The sequence below is a fragment of the Mus caroli genome, unplaced genomic scaffold, assembly GCF_978045245.1.
Source record: "Mus caroli unplaced genomic scaffold, Mus_caroli_1 scaffold_20, whole genome shotgun sequence".
NCBI classification, from domain to species: domain Eukaryota; kingdom Metazoa; phylum Chordata; class Mammalia; order Rodentia; family Muridae; genus Mus; species Mus caroli.
Window position 1 is genome coordinate 13,034,429 of NW_028227275.1, and position 22,844 is coordinate 13,057,272.

The 22,844-nt window shown below is 46.5% G+C and overlaps 1 protein-coding gene across 1 annotated transcript in view; it reads right to left on the reverse strand.

Moving 5' to 3' along the window:
- Sorcs3 (sortilin related VPS10 domain containing receptor 3) overlaps positions 1-21,864 on the reverse strand; it is a 596,124-nt gene extending 574,260 nt beyond the window's left edge. The window contains exon 1 of the mRNA XM_021151815.3: positions 20,563-21,864. Within this exon, the coding sequence (XP_021007474.1) occupies positions 20,563-21,180 (618 nt within the window). The 5' untranslated portion in view covers positions 21,181-21,864. The remainder of the gene's footprint in view (positions 1-20,562) is intronic.
- Positions 21,865-22,844: the final 980 nt, after the last annotated feature.

The following is a 22,844-nucleotide window of genomic DNA, read 5'->3' on the forward strand; positions in this document are numbered from 1 at the left end:
AGAAAATATGGTATATACAATGGAACATGCCTTAGCCATAAAAAAATGGACCTGCAGCAACAAGGAAGGAACTGGAAGATATTATCACAAATGAAATAAGATAAACACACAAAACTGTGCCACATGCTCTCCTTCCTACATGGAAGCTAAAATGCTGAATTCCTACAGTGAAAGGGCATTTAACACAGACCCCGAGAAAATAAGAAGAGATACGAAATGCAAATGTTGAATAAAAGCTGAAAATGCAGTTAAATAGAAGGGGTGAGTACCGGGATTCTCCATCACATGAGGGCGGCTGCAGGTGACATAACATATTAGATCTCTCAAACCAACTAGAAAAGAGACACTCGGGCTGGAGAGATGGCTCAGCAGTTAAGAGCACTGACTGCTCTTCCAGAGGTCCTGAGTTCAATTCCCAGCAACCACATGGTAGCTCACAGCCATCTGTAATGGGATCTGATGCCCTCTTCTTGTGTATCTGAAGACAGCAACAGTATACTCATATACCGAAAGTAAATAAATAATCTGAAAGAAAGAAAGAAAGAAAGAAAGAAAGAAAGAAAGAAAGAAAGAAAGAAAGAAGGGAGGGAGGGAGGGAGGGAGGGAGGGAGGGAGGGAGGGAGGGAGGGAGGGAGGGAGGGAGGAAGGAAGGAAGGAAGGAAGGAAGGAAGGAAGGAAGGAAGGAAGGAAGGAAGGAGGGAAGGAAGAAAGGAGACATTCAAAGTTTCCCCACACAAATAAATGATATATACACGAGGGGACAGAAATGATCATCAGCCTGACCTAACCAACCTAAGTCACACTATGGTACACTAGGATTACTGTACTGCACTCCATAAGTAAAAACAATTGTTGTCAACCAAGAAGTATTTCTGAAATGGAGTTGTGAACAGACAGTATCTCAGACTAGAGACAAAGGGAAGGTCGTGGATCAATCTTGGCTGGTTACCCTGACAAGTGATGGACTGTGCCCTCTATAGTAGGAATTTCCTCTGCGGGGTTCTCTCCTCTTCCAACACCAGAGAACTCTAAGACAGCAAGCAGTATAGCTTTCATCTCCATCAAAACACAGAGATCCTAAAAGACTGTGGAAAATGCCTCATCGGAGGCACACCCACTGGCAGGGAGGCCAGGCTAAGCTTCAGGACCGCGTGTACCTGTTCTGGAATATCTCCTACCACTGGGGTAGGCACCTTGCTAAGCACGTTAAGCTTACCATTTAGAAAGTCAAAATAATCATCAAAATAGAGATTACTATCCTAATGCTGTTAGGGAGATAACGGAGTCTCATGATGGTGCCTCGTCGGAAAGCACATATGTGGCTGCCTGATCATGGGCAGGTCTATGGCTCAAAGCAAGGCCCCTCTGGTCCAAGTGCTCCCAGTGAAGAAAGTCTATCTATCGCCACAAGTGCGCTGGGCTGAGAGCAAGTGTTCTGCACACCGACGTCTCTGCTTCCACTGCCCGGATGATGTGGGAATTCTACAACTCCACACCAGAAAAGAATGTCATTCAGTATTCTTTCTAGTTCTGAAACATTGTCAACAAATAATTTATACTGTAAAGGGACCTCAGAGAAGACAGTTCTTTGTCCAAAGTAATTAATGATGTGTTTCTCACTTAAAAAAAAAAAAAAAAGCCCAAAGTCCTATTCTCCCTCAAAATCCCATCGCAACTATTAGCAACTCTATAATTTAATGACAGCAGCTTTCCTCTAAATATGCCTGTGCACTTGTAGCTTGTAATGTCCTCTCCAATGCATGACTTCATGCTGATCCTTGCCATAACACAAACAGGAAAGCCTGCATCTCAAACAACGGTTAATTTATACCAGCATTAGGTCTCTCTAGCTGTGGGCGGTAAGAGGGCTGACCTTCAATTTCAGTTTAGCTACCACCAAAAAGATTGCCCTTCAGTGTCCCTTTGACCACAGATCCAGGCAGAGCTCAGCTCATTTAGGTAACAATTATAAGCTCTCAGCATGTCACCGAGGTCATTCACAATGGTATCACTTGAACATACAGCAGATACTATGTAACAATTACTGACTCAAGTAATAAAAGACACTAGGATTGTTTCAACCCGGACAGGAACCAACTGCATCTACATACCAACTATGCCTAGAGCTATACACGACACACACACACATACACACACACACACACACACACACACACACACACACACACGCACTCCTGTGCACACCCAGGCTTCCCACTCTTCCTTGTTCTTGGCTCCTGAAAAAGAGACACACAGAGGAGCCCTTTCTTGCCAGGTAAACTTTCTTGGCATCCCTCAACCCACTGCTGCACTTGGGCTTCTTGGCTGAGAGGAGTCATCTGGGGAGCAGATCTTTCCTCTCCTGCCTACCTACATTTATGTTGTAACAATGGCATTTCATACAATATAATCAACTCTGCCCCAAATTCTATTTTCTAAACAATTTATAAGTGCACAAGAAAGGAAAAGAAACACCAAACAGAAGCAGAAGAGGGAAAGGCACTCTTGAAATGAATTCAGCTGCAGAAGCTCATGTTCCTGCAGGCACAGTAGATATTAATAATTCAACAAAATATTACAGTAATTACTATACTCTGTAAAATCACAACAGTGCACTTTAGCACAACTCCTACCAATCTTCCTGAAACTGCCATTAATAAATAAAACACAAGTCCCCATATTAAATTTGTTGTTTAAAAGCTAAATATTTTATCAGAACTAATATGTTTTAAATACACTCTAAACCAAGGAAATCCCCCTGACCCTATATTTCTCCTCATGTTTAAGTCTAATTCCATCTACCCAGTTAAGGGCAAAAATTAACTTGAACTCTTCAAGAAAATGCAGAGTGGTGTGCCTTGAAGGCCCCTGTTGAGAGGCCTGGGCATTACTCTGCTGGAACGCACTGCGGGAATCTGATTAGGCTGCTCTGGAAAAACTGAGAAGGGAAAGAGGTCAAAACTAATTCTTTTAGACCGTGGATCTGAACTTCCTCATTTAGCTTCAAAAAGAGAAGTTATGAATCATAAAAAAAAAAGAAAGAAAGAAGGAAAAAGGTGAGGCATAAGAGGCTAGCTCTGAGTGTGTACTCAAGAAGCTAAAACCAGAAATGCAAGTGAGCCATGCCTCACGCTGAAGTGTAGGCTTCCAAAACTGTGCTGCCTCCTTTTGGGAAAGTTCTGGACATTTTGCCTGCTGTGCATCAGTTAGTTTTTCCTGGAAAGAAAAAAGGAAGGAAGGAAGGAGGGAGGGAGGGAGGGAGGGAGGGAGGGAGGGAGGGAGGGAGGGAGGGAGGGAGGGAGGAAGGAAGGAAGGAAGGAAGGAAGGAAGGAAGGAAGGAAGGAAGGAAGGAAGGAAGGAAGGAAGGAAGGAAAGAAGAACACTGCAAATAAACAACCAGGACTTCACACAGATGCAAGGCACATGGTCATGACCCTGACTGCAGTTGGGCTCAGCTCAGGGGTTGTACAAAGCCAGGCTGAGCTCAGCTGAGCTGGGCAGGGCTGGCAATGCCCATGTTCTGCTTGTCTCTCATCCTCCTTGAGGCCAGGATAATCCTGGCATGTCTTTCTCATGCTGCTGCAGAGATAGATGATAGATGATACAAATGCATATGCCTCTTGACAATGACACTTTGGATGGACATTGATGACCATGTCACAACTCCACCTCTTCTTGTGGCTACCCACCTCACAGGGCCAGGAGGACTGAGAAGGGAGAATGCATTGGGATGTAGAAGTGTGTATATTCTCAAAGTATATTACATTCTTGTATGAAAACATTCTTATGAACCCCAGTCCTGTTTAAGACATACACTAATTTTGAATAAATTGGTTAGAAAAGCAACCCCTACCTGCAGAAATGCAACACTGTAAATGCCCAGGATAAAGAGAGCTACAGCAAGAGGAAAAAATTGCAATCCCATGATCAACGACATGTGCAAGCTATTCCTTCAGTGGCTTCTTCCTGCCCACCCTATTGCTATCCCCACTGTGTGTTTTCCCAGCCTCCATCCTTTGGTTCCTCTACCTCAGAGGGTATCCGGAGTGATTCTTTTAAGGTAAATTAAGTACGCCATCTGTCTTAGTTGGAATTTCTATTGCTGTGAAGAGACACCATGACCATAGCAACTCTTATAACGGAAAGCTTTGAACTGGGGCTGGCTTACAGTTTTTGAGGTTTAGTCCTTTATCATCACGGCAGGAAACATGGCAGAGTGCAAGCAGCCGGGTGATGGAGAAGCAGCTGAGAGTTCTACATCCAGATCAGCAGACAGCAGGAAGGGAATTGAGACCTCAAAGCCCCCCTCCAGGGACACACTTCCTTCATTCCTCCATCAAAGCTACACCTACTCCAACAAGGCCACCTCCTAATAGTATCACTCCTTGGTGACCAAGCATTCAAGCGCATGAGTCTACTGGGGGCCATTCCTCTCCAAACCACCATACCGTCCTCCTAAGCATTCTTCAAGTCTACAATGAGGAACAAACTGACCTTTCTGACCCCTTCAGACACTGTGCTCCCTACTACAGAGTCCATGTGATCAGAACATTCCGCTGTCTCCCTTCAGCTCCCTTCTGCTGTTCCTTTGATGTCCCAGCTCATTCCCTGCATCTCTTCGGTGCTCTCCAACTTCAATGTCCTCCATGCGGTTGTTGGCACACCACAGACCTTCCTATCTAAGCACCCAGCCATGCCAGCTCCAGTACCACACAAATACGTGCTGAGCGATGAGCAGTACTGTGGTTTTAGATGTGTAAAGTAGAACCCATGCCTACTTCCCTGGGTGTGTGTGTTTTTTATCTAGTATATTTAGAGAATAAGAATCAATTGTGTTCTGTGTGATGTCCCTCCATAGCACAGTGCAGACTTTGTCTGAATCAATTGTCAATGTGCCAGGTTTTGTCAAAGACATGCACACCATTCATCTGAACAACATCACAGGATTTCCATGCCAGGTGTGTACTTTTCTCACCCTCGTTGGTCTCTGGGTGGGAAGGGGGACACATAGATACAAAACTAGTAGATGACACAAAAATACAAGCAACCAAAGTTCTTCACAGATACAGGGCACATTGTTTCTCTACCCTAAAGTTTTATGTCCATATGAACCATCAAGCCAAGGTAAGAGAAAATAAAATTTCAGACTATCTAAATGGTTTGCATGCATGTCCTGATACCAAGTGACCATATGATTTATCCTCCAAGCCAAGATCTTCTGAGAGCTAAAAGAAAACGATTAATATGATGTCAGTACAAATGTGAACAAGGACATCTTTACACACAGCGAAGAATGAAGTCTCAGAAGCAGAGCCCAGATCCAAGAGTAAAATAAATGGAAGAAAATGGGCCCAGAAAGGAGTTGGTACAATTAGAACAGCCAGTTAGCACGTGTTAATGCAAAAGTGGAAGTTTCTTCTGCCTATACAGAAAGGAAAACAAATAGAAACATGAGATAGAACACAATGCCTTGCAAGAAAATTAGAGCAATGCTGCGGGGCTACAAACCTACAATTCCAGCTACCCCAGACATAGACAGCAGGATCTCAAATAAGGTCAGAACATGTCCTGTACAATGTCACTGGATTACTAATAAAGGACGGAATTGTTTTCAATCACACTACTAGATCTTGTTGAAATAATAAAATCACTACTTTTAATATTTCATTTTACTTTTAATTCACTGTAGTCTTGCTTATAACACTGTATTTCCTCAATACTACCAAACTAATCTATGTATTGCCTCATGATATATCTGTCCCATATGTTCTCCCCACACATGTAACCATAGGTTTGGGGTTGTCAAGATCTACCATGTGGGGGTTCTGCACCTGCTGTGTTACTAGGCACAAACTAAATGCTCCCCAAATAACCCTTTATCTGAACGGAAACACACAGAGCAACCAATACAGGTCAAGTTGTGGAACAAATAGTTTTTTTTTTTGTTACAAACATCAAATTATCATCCATCTGTAAATTTTATTATACCAGACATAACTAGAAACAAAGTGTGCATCACGTTTGGAATGTGAACCTCTGGGTCTTCATACCAGAGTGTGTGAGTTGCGTATTTCACTTGTACTGAAAAGGGTAGAAGAAGAGAGGGGCTATCAGGTAGGGGACTTCCAGCTCCCTGAGGAATGAACAAGAGTATGGTAAGCCAGTCCCTTGTGTTCATATCACCCAAGTTCCATTCAAAATGTACAGCATGTCCTCATTGAACTGAGTCAGAAAGGGGACCCACAGGACTGCCACTATTTCACGAATACCTAAATGATTGACATTTACTTTGTCCTGGCATGGGACCGCACTTGTTTATACAACTTTTTTTTTTTTCATTTTACAGACTGGAGGGGGAGATTCAAGACAAGTCAAATATCTTGATTAGCATTACACTAAAGCAAACAAATTATTGGATGTATTAGTAAAAGAATAAATAGAAACACAACGGCTTCAGTAAGACCAATCTTTCCATGCTTGAAAGAAGAATTTTCTAATTTGAAAGCCATAACTCCTTCTCCTTGCTGATAATGTAGCTAATTTTAAAGAGGGACACTCACAACTCTTATTTATAAACTAAGATTCCTGCACCTAAATGAGGCCCAAGACCCATGGACCTGAGAGCAGGTGACTTAGTAACAGAAGTTCACGAATAAGGAACTCAAACCAGAAAGTCCCAATCCCAATGCAATAGTCTCACCAACATATCATGAAGTCTTTCCGTGATGTGATCTTAGTCAGAAAAGCTCACTCTGAGCCCAGTGGCTCCTTCCAATGATAACGAAGCCCAAGAAGAAAGGAATCTTATTTTAGGTAGACTGTCACCTACTAGCAGTTAAACGTCCAAATACCAGGGGGGTTAGGCCTTGTGAAGACCGAGTACACACCCCGAGTAGGAGCAACTCCTCACCTCCAGGAAATAGAACTAAGAGATAATTTGGATGCAAGGGTCCCTTCATTCTGGCAGGTGCCAAACAAAAGAATTCGGGGGACTCTTTAGAGGGTATAAGTGCTAGAGCCTCAGAGGTCCTGTGGTAGCTGCTGCTCTCCCTGCTGGTGCCCCTGCTGATGCTGATGCTGTTATTAATGTTGTTGCTGTTGTTGTTGTGGTTGTTGTTGTTGCTGTTGCTGTTGCTGCTGCTGGGGGAGGAAGGATCCCTGATGATGATGATGATGATGATGATGATGATGATGGTGGTGGTGGTGGTGGTGGTGGTAGTGGTGATGATCCCTGCTGCTGTTGGGTCCCTGCTGCTGCTTCTGCTATTGCTGGATTGCTGCTTTGCTGTTTTGCTGGATTGCTGGTTGGAGACAGCCTGCCGATGGAGATTGGACTTGTCCCCAAGGAACCTGATACCCTAAATCAGCAGGAAGTAATCTAAAGAGGTCCACATTTCCTTTCTCCTCTAACCTTCTTTCCTACCTAGTGTTGGAGTGGTTGTAAGAGATTGGGGTGGAGTCAGGTTGGAAGGATGGTAGATATCAGAACTCAATAAAATAACTTGAAAAAGTGCACCAGTAGTTGAAAGCTCCTCAATTTTTGGCAAGATTGCATATCACCTTCTTGCCCAGTATGCTGGAATCTTATCTTGCTGGAGCTTGTGAATGTTTGTGCAGGCTGTATCTTTTTATGTCTGGAAAACAGTTTTCTTGATGTCACTCACCATCTCTGAATCTTATAGTCTTTCTACCACCACCACCACCACCACCACCACCACCACCACCACCACCACCACCATCACCCCCTTCCCAAAAGACCTTTGAGCCTTGGAGTGAGATACAAATGTCCAATATGGGGTTGAGTAGTCAGTCTCCAGTCTTCTGTCCTCGGCATGACAAGCAGTTCTCAGACTTGTTGTTAACTGCCATCTACTTCAAAAGGAAGTTCCTCTGGTCAAGGTTGAGAGATGTTCTTATCTATGTGAATATCAGTAAGTCACTGGAAGATGTTTTGATCCAATTTAGCTGAGTCATTGTATTGGATTTTCCTCTGGGCCTAGGATCTAGCTAGCCACAGGCCCATCTAATAATGCCAGGTATATGGCTTCATCTTATTGAGTAGGCCTTAGAACCAGTCAGAAAGTGGTTGGTTACTCACATAACTTTGGTACCACTATGGTACCGCTGGACCTATCTTTCAGGCCAGTGATTGCAGTAGCTTACAATGTTCATAGGTGGATGAAACTGAAGCTTTCTTTTCTCCTCCAGTAGCACACTCAGTACCTTCTAATGCCATGAACACTCACCAACAGGACAAAATTTGAAGTTGAATACCAACTTGATGTCTCTGTGTTCTATGACTTAAGAATATAGTGTCTTCTTCAGCAGCAGGGTCAGAATGTCAAATTTTAGAGCAGTATTGGCAATCCTGTAACTCTTGGAGTCTATGTGACCCCATTGGTAAGCAATACACAAAAGTAACCCATTCCTGGTTCTGTGGTTTATATTTGCTAGCAAGGAATGTCTAAACAACCCAAAATAAGATTCTTTAAGTAGGAGAAAAGTTCCTGACTTGATATGATAGATAACTTTATGTACTAAACTTTTTGTGGGTCACAGGGCACTCAAATGTTTGGTTAATCATTATTCCATCAGTGTCTGTGAGGATGTTTCTGGGTAGTGTTAAAATTTTAATCAATCAATCAATAATCTGAATAATGCAGATGGTCTTTCCTCACATAGACACATCTCATCAAATCCACCCAAAGTCCCAAATATAATAAAAGGATTTTTTTTTCCCCTCTGTTCCTCCCTGGTAATCCAGGGCATCAGTCTTCTCCTGCCTCCATGCTTGGTCTTGGTCAAGAATTTACACCATTGTCTGTCCTGCTTCTTAGTATTTGGACTCAGAGTAGAATATCTGTTGTCCTGGGTCTTCAGATTCCCAGCTACACAGCTTTGACTTTCTCAGCCACCAAATCCCCATACTGAATATACCATTAGTTCTGATTGTGTAGAAGAGCCACATTAATGACTCGAAAGTAACTCAAGATTTCTCCAGAAATAAGGGTTTTAATTTAAGTAGTTTATTTGGGAGATAATCTCTGAGAAGTCTGATAGGGAAGTCAGGGAGTAAAATAGGGATGGGGGTAGACAAAAAGCAAGCAAATTGCCAGGGGAAACAACTGGGGCTTAATACACTGGGGACTCTGGAAAATCGTTAAAAACAAAAAAAAAAACAAAACCAAAACCAAAACAAACAAACAACAGCCCCACAGTAGTCCCATTCCTGCTTATGTCCGCCAGGGACTGAGGAATGGCTTTGACCCAGGCAATGCCCAATTTGACAAAAGCAAAACTCCAGTGGCCAGAGAAAGCTGGTGGGCCCTCATAGCCCCTGTTGGATAAAGAGCCTGTTACTCATACTTGGAAGTCAGGCTAGCTTGCTAATAAACTTTTTAAATTTTTTCAAAAGTGGACAGGATACCAGCAGGATACCAAGAGATCTAACAGCAAAGATGATACACAACTTACCCATCTCTCATCTTGGTGGCTATAGACTAATATTCTTGACTTAAGATGTAGCCTTCTGGGCTAGATACTGTATGCATCATTTCTAAGACCCCCAAACAACCTGGCAAGTGAGGTATGCTCCTAACTTTGCAGCCAATAAAACTAAGACATGAAGACTTACTCAAGGCTGCTGGCTTGTAGAGTCTCAGTTCATCTTTTCAGGGTGGTGCTCACTTCCTTACACCACGGCCCTTTAATATAGTTCCCAATGTTGAGGTGAGCCACCCAGCCATGAAATTATTTCATTGCTACTTCATAACTGTAATTTAGCTACTGTTATGAATTGTGAATAACTAATAGGCAAGCCCCAAAGGGGTTGCGACCCTTGGGTTAAGAATCATTTGAAACAGTTTAACCATCTGACATCAACTTTCCTGCAGGAAGAGGTAAGACAAGCAAACCTCACGATTGACCTGCCCTGTCACTTGAAGATCTCTCATTTAAAAATTATATATCAACTTAACTGGGCTATGAGGTGTCCAGATAGTTGATTGAAGAGTATTTGGGTTGCTATTTGGGGAATTTTGAGAAAGCATAAAAGCTCACCTGTAAACATGAATAGCACTGACAACCCAGCACATAAAATGAGGAAGAGCTCTTCTGTAGACCTTCTGTTCTTCCACTGTTACCCTGAAAAACATGCTTCTCCATATCTCTAGCTTCCTTGTTTCAACCGTGTAACAATAGACAAGCCTTCCCCACCCCACAGAATTACACCCTAACATGGCAGTTGGAGCTTCCCTTCTAGCCCAATTCTGGAAGAAAAAGAAAGAAGTTCCACTCAGTCATTGCTCTCCATTTCCCACTGAAGCAAGTGATGTCTCAAAAAGAGAAGGCTCACAAGAACACAGCCCACAGAGTCAACTAAGCAGGGTTCATAGGGGTCCACAGAGGCTGAAGCAACTATCAGGGAGGCTGTATGGATTCTGTGATAGATCTCTGCGTATATGTTATGGTTGTGTGCCCGGGTATTCTTGTAGGAGTCCAAAGATTGGGAGCAGGGGCTACCTCTGACTTACTTACCTTCTCTTGGGCCCTGGCTCATTTGTCTGCTTTTCCTCCTACTGGATTGTCTTGTTTGGCCTTGATATGAGGGTATTTGCCTGGTCTTATTGTAACTTGTTATACTGCATTTGGTTGATAACCCTACGAGGCCTGAAAGGAAACAAAGAAGGAGCAGATCTAGGGGAAAGGGGAGTAGGAGAGAAGGAACTGGGAGGAGTGGAGGACGGGGTAAAACTGTGATTAGGATGAGAGAGAGATGACAGATAGAACGATAGATAGATAGATAGATAGATAGATAGATAGATAGATAGATAGATAGATAGATAAACAGAAAGGAAGAAAGGAAAGGAGGGAGGAAGGGAGGGAGGGAGGGAGGGAGGGAGGGAGGGAGGGAGGGAGAAAAAGGCTCATTTCCTATGCATCTATATAATATTTAACCTGATTCTCACCATCTTGATGAGAACCCACCTACTAAGCCATAAAGCCAACACAAGGGCTCTCAGGAGGACCAATCAGGCAAATAGGTCCTTTTGAGGACCAAAACTTAACAGCTGAGCTATTCCAGGGATGCACACTCGAGACCCAGAGGTAGCTGGAGCAGGCCAGACCCCTCTGCATACCCAAGAAATCACTTTTTCAACTAGGCAGTTATAAAGTCTCTGTTTCCTACTCTACTCAGTTCAATAGGCTTCTATTAACTGACCGCAAGACACAAGAGAATGGGAAGGCATTGATAGAGAACGTGCTGGAGAGATGGGAGATACAGCTTGAGAACCATCTTCAGGTGAATCTACTTGGAGAGTCTCAGTTCATCCTCTCACGGTGGCTCACACTTCCTTATACCACGACCCTTTAATGCAGTTCCTAAGGTTGAGGTGACCTGCCCAGCCATGAAATTATTTCATTGTTACTTCATGATTGTCATTTAGCTACTGTTATGAACTGTAAATAACTAATATGCAAGCCCCAAGGGGTTGTGACACCACTCCACACCCCCAGGTTGAGAACCATTTGAAACAGTTCAAGCATCTGACTTCAACTTTCCTGCAGGAAGAGGTTAGACAATCAACCCTCAGGATTGATGTGCCCTGTTAAGCATTCTGGGTCTGCCAACAACCTGTCATGCAATGCACTTACAGAGTACTTCTCCTTCTCTTTGAAACATTGTTCTCTTTGGAACAACTCACAGTGCAACATTTTTTTTTCATTATTTTATCTTATTTATTTTTGTGTCTTTCCCAGGGCAACACTCCCTCTAGTGTCTATATAGAGTTCTCAGGTTCCGTCCTTGGTACCCTAGATGAAGACCAAAAAAGGAACGCAAGCCAGTCCCTGACTGGGTGAAGATTAATACAAATTAATTAGTGCATTTTGTCAATGTGATCATTGTGGGGGTAAAACAAAACAACGACAACAACAAAAAAAAAGGCTGGCTGCAGATAATCTGTGGATATTCTGTTTTCACACCACACACAACTAAGAGATAGGAAAAAACATGGAGCGTGAAGGTCCATCCCCAGACTTGGGGGTAGTAGCATCTTGACACTGAGACCTCTGCCTCCTAAGCAGCTCTGGCAGCCCAGTGTTCTCTTACTTTCTCAAAGCTACACACCTGACTGAATTTCTTCAAGAAATGTCTTATGATTCCTGTGTTGTGTAAACACCAATACCCAAGCCAGGAGAAGTTCCCCTCCCCCCAACCCCCATTTCTCTGGATCCCTTAACCCTCCACACAACAAAAAGCCCTGGGAAAATGTTCCACTTATTTCCATTCTTTACCATCAGGCTTATCGCTGAGTCTAACAGAAAGTCTAAGGTTAAGTTTCAAGGAGCTGGAGGCAGCCTGTTGTAGGTCTCCTCTGCTGTTCCTGTCAGCACGACATACAAAGCAGACATCGTGGAGACTTGTGTGAGAACAGGATGCGACTGAAATGAGCATCCTGCAGATGATGCCCCTGTCTCACAGAGGCTTTACCATCAGCTCCTTGGCCAACTGTGGGCAGGTAGCTCCTTCCTGTTTCAACGTTTCCGTATGGAAATCAAGAGAAGAATTTCTTCCAGATGCAAAAGCATTTCCCAACTGGAAAATGTCTCAAGTGCTCCTTGGGTACATCTGGGTCAGATACTTCTTTTAAGCACACTGCCCTGTATAATCTCATTGAAAATCCTTTCAACTGACCAAGGGAAGGGTGCCCCTTTGTACAGGCAGAGACAAGGTAACCACATTCCAGTGCCGCATAGCTATTCAGAAACAGAGAGAGGATTGAACCAAAGCAGCTGGCTCTCAAATCTACTTTTCACATTCCCTGTCTATCCATTCTCAATAAACCCTGCAGAGGTTTACATTCAGGAGTTAATCCCTCCACAAGTATTAGTTCACACATATGATAAACCATATGCCATACAATTTACCCATGCAAAATAAGCCCACATTCTACATCCTGTGGAATCCCTAATTATCCTGGATAGCTTCAACTCCAGCGTTTTCCCGTAAGCTGCATTTTCTTCAGTATTTGTGAAGACACATATTCCTACTTAGAAAGAGACGAAGCTTTATTGACCAATATCCCTGAAAGCCTGGCCTATCCATACTGCAAATCCCTCTCATTTCAGCCAAGAAGAAAACATTTCTCCGGCTTCCCAGCATAGACCTAGGAATAAAAATCTACATGTGTAGCCCTGAAGTTCTGGGACTTTTTCTACATTTACTACGGCACGTTTATTAGTGTTCTATAAAGAACAGCATTTCTATCAATAATTAAACTCAAACAATCACAACAAACAAGCAACTATATTTGATTGACTCACTAATTCAAATAGCCAGGTGATTTACCATGGTTCCCATCAGCAATTGTTGATAAGCTACAGCTCACCCAACATTAAGGGGCTCATTATTTATTGTCTCTAACCACTGCAGTGGGTGGACAGAGTAACTGTGGAAATGTTACAGTGTGGATGTGAAGTGTCTATGCAGGCTGTGTGCTTAAACATTTGCTCTACATGCAATGGCACTTGGCCATGACAGACGCTCTTATGGGAGGTCATGGGAACTTTATGATGGGAAAATGGCTTTCAGAGGAGGTTCGCTAGGGGTGGATCTCTGAGGGTCTTAACCTACGGCAAGCTTCTGTGCTTCCTTCTTTGACTCTGATGATGTGTCCAGACACGTCATGCTCTTGCTGATAAGAACTTAGCTGCCCATGCCACCTTGCCTGACACAGCCACTCCTGTCACCATGGCCTTCTCTGCCATGATTGAATATATCCTCTGTACCCTGAAGCCTAATGGGTTTTTCCTCCCTTGAATTGTTTCTGTGGGCTTCTAGTTACTGTGATGTGAAAAGCCATACAAGATTGAGGAATCTATTCCAGTCTTGCACACAGCCATTCGAGGTCTCAGTGTACTCTACCTATTGAATAAGTAGTACTAAACTTACCCAAGTATAATCGCATGAACACTTCTGGAAGGAAAATGCTTTGTTAACCTGCAGGAATAAATAGAATATCAAGAAGGAACAGGAGAGTTTGTTCTGGGAGAAAAGAACAGTTGGAGTCCAGCTATAGGACATGAAGCCTTGTCCTTCATTCCCTATTGAGTAATTTGATGAAGCCAGTTCCCAAAGTCACCTCTAACCATGACATGCGTTAAGTATATAAGATTCCTATAGTATCTCCCTCGGTGCTGCTCTTTCCTAAAAGCTCATAGCCCCAAACAATTGCTTGGCAATTAACCACACATCACCCCCATAGCATCTGTCTTGTTGTCCTGTGATATTTAACTTTACAGAAGAGCAGGCTCACATCCAAAGCACACAAAAGGGACCTTGAGGCAGATGCTGTCGAGTCTCTGTTTTTTGCCTCTCCATCACATCTCCAGCGAGCCCCAATCGCCAGAACAACGGCACACACGGACCGCAAATGCTCAGCGGATGGCTGAACAGCCTGTGCGCGTAGATATCTCATCTCTGAAGCGCATGAGAAGTCAGGACCACTGACTCCTTATTTCTATCCTCTGTCAAATGGAGTAAGGATCGCACTGAATCTTGTCCTAAAACGTAGACATAAGCGGTGAGGAATATATCTTCATCAGTAAAATGTTTACCATACAGCACCACCTTTGAAGGTACCAGTCCGCAATCTCTCTCCCCTAAACATTACGGGCTGCTGGTGGTGCTGTCGATTTCCCTGCAGAACTTGATGGTAAGCCCCTACTGCTAAAGACAAAATATGCTTATGAACATGGAGACATTAATCTGATACTAGCCTGGAGGCCTCACCCCTACTGACTAGCTTCATGCTGCAGTACACATTGTTAAAAGAGAAAAGTAATCATTGGTTTGACTCGCTACAAACTCATAGAGCTGATACAAGGACCAAGCTGGCAAGACGTGCCCACTGGTACAGTAGTGGCACAAGTGTCAAAGGAGTAACCAACCATTTTCTGATTGGATTTCAGCACCACTGCGCAAGAGGGAACCCGTAAATGACACCGTTATCAGAGCCAAGAAGCTGTCCCTAGATAGCTCACGGGTCCTACTGGGTCCTACCAGCACACAAATGGTCCTACCCATTTGTGTGAAATGGCATCACACAAAACCTGAGTTCAATACCTAACATGCACAAAAAAAAATCTAGGCATGGAAACGCCTGCTAATAACCCCAGCACTGGGGAGGCAGAGACAGAAAGATAACAGGAGATAGCTGGCTGGCCAGTCTAACCAATCAATGAGATTCTTGGCTCAGTAAAAGAGCATCTCTTAAAACTAGGATGGAGAGTGATTGAGGAAGACACTCAACATTGCCACCTAGCCTTCCTACCTGTACACACATGTACAGGCACCTATATGTGTGTGCACACACACAGAGAATCACACATGAACATGAGCACACATCCAAAGGAATTCCCATGTGATATAACAAACTGAACACTTACACTGTGTTATTAAGAGATGGTGTCAACCTATTTGCCATCTAAGGGTAAAAATGATTTCCCCTTCCTTCGCAGTTCAGACACCATCCAACTCACCAGAGCAAAATGCTACTGAGTCAGGCGGCAAACATAGGAACAGAACCTATAATTGATACAGAGCATTTATTTAGCTTAATATTTCATCCCTCACCCTCCAACTACTGAAAAATATAAGATTATACTAACAGATGATCAAATGTATGGTCCAGTGTATATTCTGTAAGTCATTGGGAGAAGGGAAGTAAATGTTTCCTGAGAAGTCTGAATAGAGGCCTGTGTTTGTGTCTTGGACTGAGCCACGAATGGGTGAGCTGTAACAGGGGCCATGTCTCAGGTGGAGGAGGTCTTGGAGCGGAGCCAACCAGAAGCCTGGGACAGGGGCAATCCCTGCAGAGGAGTTGACCATGGGACAGTCAAGTCATGAGTTGCAGAGGTAGACCCAGGGCATTCAAGACACACACGTGAGAGGCCTTTCTTTAATGCCATGACACAGGAGGTCCTCACACTAGAATAGAGACATGCAAAGCCAAGCCATTCCTGCTTACAATGTCTGTCAAATCATATCTGTGACAATGATTTCAAATTCATTTGTAGATTATGCTCCATGAAAGTGGGAAGTGTCATTCACTAACCCACTGACCCAACCATCACTAGGTACCTAAGTGAGGCAGAACATCCTTGCTGCAGTGCCTACCAAGAATAGGAGGTTCCATCTAGTCCCCTCTGCCAGCAACACAGACACAGTCACACACACACACACACACACACACACACACACACACACACACACAAAATCTTGGTTAGCTAAACTCCCTTCATTCCTCAGAGCTAGCCCAACTCATTCTGCATCTTCAACCGTTTCTTCTAAAGGTTCTCATGTCTCCCAAATCTGCTAATGAATTGTGCTTCGCATTTTCTCACTGTAGGTCAAAAGCATGAAGTCTTCGGTGGGTGGGTAGATCCAGCCACAGGCCTCAGATAACTTGCCCATCTGCACCTAGCCCTAAATGAACTACCAGCCTCCAAGGATGGGCCTTGGGTCTGTGGGTGTTGGCTCTGTGGCTTGTCAGATGACGCTGGTCCATGGATCTCTGCTCCCAGTTAAATAAAATAAAAATGCTTCCTGAGGTTTGTTACCACTGCATCCACCAACCCCCAACTCTTAAACTCAACACAATTGGAGAAGGCACCACTCAACTTTCATTCCTTTGCCAATCAAAATGCAAGCTCCAAATACTGTATTTCAGCCATCATTAAATAGGGCCTCCCGATGAAGGCATTTGCTTTCCTGCTCACCTTGGAAACCACCACAGGATCTGAAAAGCAGATCAGAGCCAATAAATAACCTAGCCATCAGAGGACTCTTGGAGCAGACAAACAGCCTTGGCTCACCCCTCCTCCCTCATCCCCACTCCTGGCGGACAGTGACCAGGAGCAATTAGTGCTGTTGTGTCCCAGTGTGTTTCCCAGCCATGTCTCAACTGAGACGCCTTTCCTTGTAATATTAATTAAAAACAGATTTTTTTTGGCAAACCCCTGAAGAACAGTTTCTGTGGCAGGCTTCTTTATTAAACCTCAGAGAAGGCAAAATGCATTAAGATATTGTGACCCTGGGACAGTGAAGCCTAGGCAATCCAGCCAAAAGCTGCTTGGAAAAATCTGTTTGCCAGCCACAGTAAGATGCTCTAGTGAGTGAAAGACAATGAATCTGATCAAATCTGTCACTATTTTTGCACATTAGGAGTAAATATTTTAGATAAAAGGCTAGCTGCATTTCCTAAGGGTAGAAACTTCCCAGCCCCATCATACGTCTTCTAAGCAGCTCCTGGTCTGGCAGGAACCTGCAGTGACCCAGCATCGCCTCGCCTCTCTTCACTAAGGCTTCAGGTTGGGCACATTAATTGAAAACTCCCTGCCAAGTCATCCCAAGCAGACACACTACAGAGGCAGCAGGCTGCAGAGGCCCCATGTGTGAGCCGCTAAGGAGAAATGGTACCTGACCTAAGGGAGAATACAGAATAGGGGTTAATCCAAGAGAGAAGAGGTAGGAGTGAGCTGGCTGTGCCTTCGCATCTTCACACTCTGCAGGGCCATTTGCCAACTCACTGAGCAAGCAAGGAAGCCTCTTCCCCCACCTGAAGGAAATGGAGAGAATAATGGGTTTTCCTGTTTCTCTGAAAGCCATGGGGACTGGGTTCCACGGGGTGTTTGTGAAACACTTTCTAACCTATTAGTCAGCTGGAGACTAATAAGACAGCAAGAACAGGAGCAAATCTTCTCCAGGGCAGAGGCTCTGAGGCCAGGGCTACCCACCTTACCCTAGCCAAGTCAGTGTGATCAGAGTCAGGCCCCACAACTTCCTCTCCTCCTCTCTGCCTTCTCTGCTAGCACCTAGTTCATCTCCCCCCAAGCAAACCCACTCTAGTTATTATTACCAAAGTAAGCATTTGTCCCAGCAATCAGAACATTGCCAAAGGTCCTAGGTATTTGAGTCGGCTATGAACCCACTCCTGGGGACTGTTTGGCTGTGCTCTTGGCCAGCTCCAGCAAGAACACAGCAGCCCTGTCCTTATATACAAAGATCTCTTCTTGGCCCTGTGCTCCTGAAGTACACACTGAGCCAGGAGGGTGGGGCTGAGGATGCCCGGCTTAAATTTTTCTGATTGTAAACTCTATCAGAGTAGAGCTCAGCGTTCAGTCAACTAACACCCACCACCACCAAAGAAATCCATTATCAAACTGCTAATACTGGTCAGAAAGCCTGCTTAATGTTTCAGCTTCAGAAGCCATTTAAAAAAAAAAAAAAAGGTGGAATTGTCTTTCCAGGTCAGAAGACCCTGCTAAGGCCCTATGACATCTTCCTCCACATAGAAACAGTATGTAAAAAGACCTCCTCATCTTCTCACCTTCTCTTCTTGCTGTTGGCAAAGGAGGGAAAAACACTGCTGAAGCTGCTCACAGTAACTCTCCCAAAGAGCTCTTCCTCATTATGGAGCATCCCAGGCTATGAACTAGCTGGTTCATAGATGGCTCCAATCTCCATGCTCAACTGGTCTGCTACCCAGGACATTTGTCCCTGTAGTGATTGAAGAAGCATTTTCCAGTGGGCACAAGCCAAACCATCCCTCGCATCCTTTGCTGCTCAACACCCCCTAAAGCTGGACAGAGAAGGCCATGCAGTTACCTGTTTGCGAGAAGTGCTTTCTCTCTAAAGTCCCCATCTCCAGGGGCCTTTGTCAAGATTTTTAAGTGACTCTTAAAATTAAAGCAGGGATGGAACACTTCCGGCTGAGTGAATTTGGTAATAAAGCCTCGCACATGTACGGCTATCCCCTCCTCAAGGAAGAGAAAACCAAGAACATTCCCCACTACTCCTAATTATCAAACTTAAGTGAAGTCTGAATTCACAAGCTCTGCTTCTCCCTCTCCTTGTCCCTCCCCCCTCTAACTCTATATCTTCTTGCCTCCCATTCCTCCTTCCCTCCCTCATCCCCCCCCCTCCACACACAAACATCTCCTGTGGACTTGAAAGTAAGTCTTCAGTAGCCCATCCCTGCAAAAGTGCATCTTTACTCAAAGCTATCCAATCCAAGCCTTGGGGGTGGTGGAGCTATCTTGATGGAGATAGGCAGATGAAGCCATTAGTCACCAAGCTGCCCTGTGTGTTTCCACTCTTCTCCTTAGAACCCAGCATCTGGTACTCAGCCCCACCCCCACTGTGTATCACTGACAACCGGTACATCTGTACTTGGTTACTGCTTGTGTGATGAGCTCTGCGGGCCCCCTGGCCTTCCCTGTTATTCAATGCTCAGCCCTGTGACCCCCACGCTCTGGCAAAATAAGGCAAACATTTCCCCAGGAAGTCTTTTCAAAGCCCTGTCCTGAGGGGACATACAAAAGAGGCAGCACTTTCCAATAAATGAGCTCTCAACGCTGCTTGTGAATCCCTAGTCCTCTTAATGGAACCCCTGCTCAGTCCTAAGTCTGGTTCTCAACTGAACTGGAAAGTCACACCAGAAAGAAAGAAAAAAAAAAGACGATTGGCAAGGCCAGGTGAAATAGCACAGCGATCATAGGAGGAAAGGGGTTTGGAGGAGCCAGTTCTTGCTGGGAGTATTGAAGAGAAATGAACTGGTTAACCAGGCTCTGCCAGCCTGCCAGCGGCTGCCCAAATTAGACCCTATTCATCTGGACACCCCGTTCCTGAGCCCTGAAGCTCTGGAGCTGGCGTAAGGAAGGTGCCACCTCTTGATGCATCAAAGTCTTGTGGGCCCAGATGGCAAGGGAAAAGGGGAAAGAGATGTGCTCAGAAAAGGGCAGGGTCTCAACTTTGATCCCAGAGTCCCTGAGCCATTTGTGAAGCAGGACACAGAGGCGAAAGTGAGTTTTCTGCTCCCCTACTCGTGCGTGTAGAGCGAGCAGGAGCACGAGGATAAGCAGTAGGAAAAACGGTGTGGAAATTCGCTTCACGCCTTAAACTTTTTTCCCTGCCTGCCCCCACTAGGAAAGCCTTCCAGCTTGGATGATGCAGCCAGGTTAGAACGTCATGTGCCGAGCAGCGACCCCAAAATGAACAAGTGTTCTGCTGTCCCTGTGGCCTCAGTCTCCCTAGCTCCCTGGTTCCCTTCACGTGACCCCAGAGCAAAAAGGGAGCTCCTCCAGTCTCGGGAATTGGTCTAGAGATTTCTCCACATCAGCCCATGTTTACACTCACGAATTCAAGCATCCTTTCCCCAGAAATGAAAAAGTCACTCTCCGACCTGAATGCGGGAGTGACCACTGATTCCTCACCCAGACAGCTTTAAGACACACTTTCCTCTTAGCCCTCCAGACAGCCTCAGTACTGGGGTCTTCAGTAAACAGATGCACACGCCATCTTATAACAAAACTCGGCTAACCTGTTGGGGGCGTGAAGTGGGCAGGACAAACCCCTCTCTAAAAGTCCGGGCATTCTGATTCTCCTTCTGGACCCTGAGAAACTATCTGTCCCTCGCCCCTCTCCTCAGCCCCCCGCCTCCCATTACCGTTACCCTCGGCTGTCAGGAGACTAGCGATCTGTGCCAGATGGGTACTCACACTGCTGTTGTGTCCCGACCAGTGCACCATGGCTTGGTTATGAGCCGAGTCCCCGGTCAGTGCAAAAGACGTGCTGGGCAGCCGGAGCTCCTCAGCGGACGCTCCTCCAGTCCGTGTCGCCCTCACCTCCTCTCGGGAACCCTTGGTGTGAGGACGGCTTCCTTTGGCACCATCTGCGAGAGCAGTAGCCCAAGCGTCCCCGCGCTCCAGGGGGCTTGGGGGCTGCGCCCGGCGAGTCCTCCTCGCGCTGCCCGCCTGGCTAGGAGATGGAATGCCGGGGACCCACCTCGCGCCTTCAGGCGACATTCCCGCAGCTTCAGTCCGTATCTCCCCGCGGCTCGCCTGGGATAGTGGCTCTAGCCTGGACCGGCGTCTCGGTGCAGCGGCTCTCCGTGCAGATGCCAGCTCCTCAGGCCACCGGTTCTCCGCTGCCCGTGGCAAGAGAGGAGGCAACGCTGGTGGTCTTGAAGCCGGGGACACCAGGCGCCCCGGACCTCCTGTCGCGCCCCAAGTGATCTCGGCGCCGGCCAGGACCCATGTTGACAAGAGTAGCAGCCCAGTCCGGGCGAGGGGTGCCCCGGGCCAGCCTGCGGGGCGCTCAGTGCCTGCCGCCTCCATCCCGCTGCGGCTACCGCGGCTCGGGCTGCCGAGTGTGTGGCGCCCGCCGAGGTGCGGGTCCGGCGGAGGGGGTGGGGGGGTGCTGGAGGGATGCGCGCGCCGGCAAGCAAGCTAGCGAGTGTGTCAGGGGAATGAGGAGGGGGCGGCCGGGAAGGAGGTGGTTCGCCTGTCCCTTACACTCTTCCCCCTCTGGATCGCTTGCTCCCAGGTCCAGAGGGTGATTCCAAAACCCAAAGGCAATTTATTAAATGATCTCTCGATGCTCTGGCCGGTTTGATGCTGTTGTTAAAATGCTCCCCCCCCCAATCTTTTCCACCGACCTCTTTTAAAAAATTTGTGAAAAGGAGTGTTCAGAGGGAATAAGGAAATCCTCTTTTAAAATGGGCAACGCTAGCTGGATCTTGGAGGAGGGGGCTCACAGCAGACCCTAATCCGGAGTCTTTCGGAAATCCAACCACCAGCCAGCTTCGGGCGCGGAGTTGGGAAGCCGCTCCTGGCTGCTTTTGGGGATTCACTCTTCGGTCTGTTCTTGGGAGCGGGAGACGGCGTGCGGGAAGTATAGGGTCTCCAGGAGGAGAAGGAGGAGTAAATTATCTCCACTGCCAACTGTTCTCGATCTGGAGACCAGGGCCAGCCGGGAGCTACCGCTCTGAAGCCAAGCGCGGGATGGACCCACGACTCTGCTCTGGGCTCCCCGCCCCCGGAGGCCTGCGCCCCCTCCCGGTGCGGGGGCGCGGGGAGTGCGTGCGTGCGCGTGCGTGCGCGCAGGCGAGAGAGGGAGAGAGGGAGACCAGGGTGTTCCAGGGCTGGAGGAAGGGCGCCTGGGGGGGGGGGCGTACCTGGTTGAGCTGGGGGGGGGATGTTGCTGGGTGTGCGGGGGCGCGCGGCTCCCTGCGTGCGCGTTTACACGGGCTTGTGCGAGTGAGAGCGGCTGGGCGGGGCGGGGTGGAGTGCGAGGTGCGCTCCGGCCGTGGGTGCTCGAGAATCACGCATAGGCTGTTTGCACATCCAGAAGCCTGTGAGTGGTCAGAGGCAATGTGGAGAACAAGGGTAGCACCCCTCTTCATGAGGCACGGTCCTCCAGCACCTGTGGGCGTCATCAGATTAAGCCGCCCGGAGGTCTGGAAAGCGAGCCTGAAAGCCGCCGGGCAAAGGCTGATATTCTGGGGACCCTACACTAGATGTGGGAGGACAGTAGTAGATCCAGGTCCTGTTTTCCTGCCAGGGACTGCTAGGTCTTGCCCTTCTGACCCCGAGACGCGGTTTTGAGCAGGGCCAGTTGTTTCAAAGTGTCCGCCACTATTTGGAAGGTCCCCTGCCTAAAGCAGCAAGCATTTATCAGGTCCCCTGTCCCCCGTGGCAGGAGGGTATGCGCGCCTGATGCGACTGGGACTCTTCCAGATCTCAGGATGACAGACTTTGGTGAGGTGGAGAGAGGGGTGCTAAGCTTGACGACCGGCTGGAGAAGCGGCTTACAACAACCTTTAGGACAGGTGGCCTCCAGGAAACACCGGAAAAGGATCGGGTGGGGGAGGGGGAGTGCCAAGGCTAAGCGAGGAACATAGCCTCCAAGTTGTTCCTTCCCCCTAGGAATTAGAAGAGATTCTTTGTAGAAGGTGAAAGCTGGCAATGGAAGAAGAATTGTGGTTGGAGGTGTGAGCAAA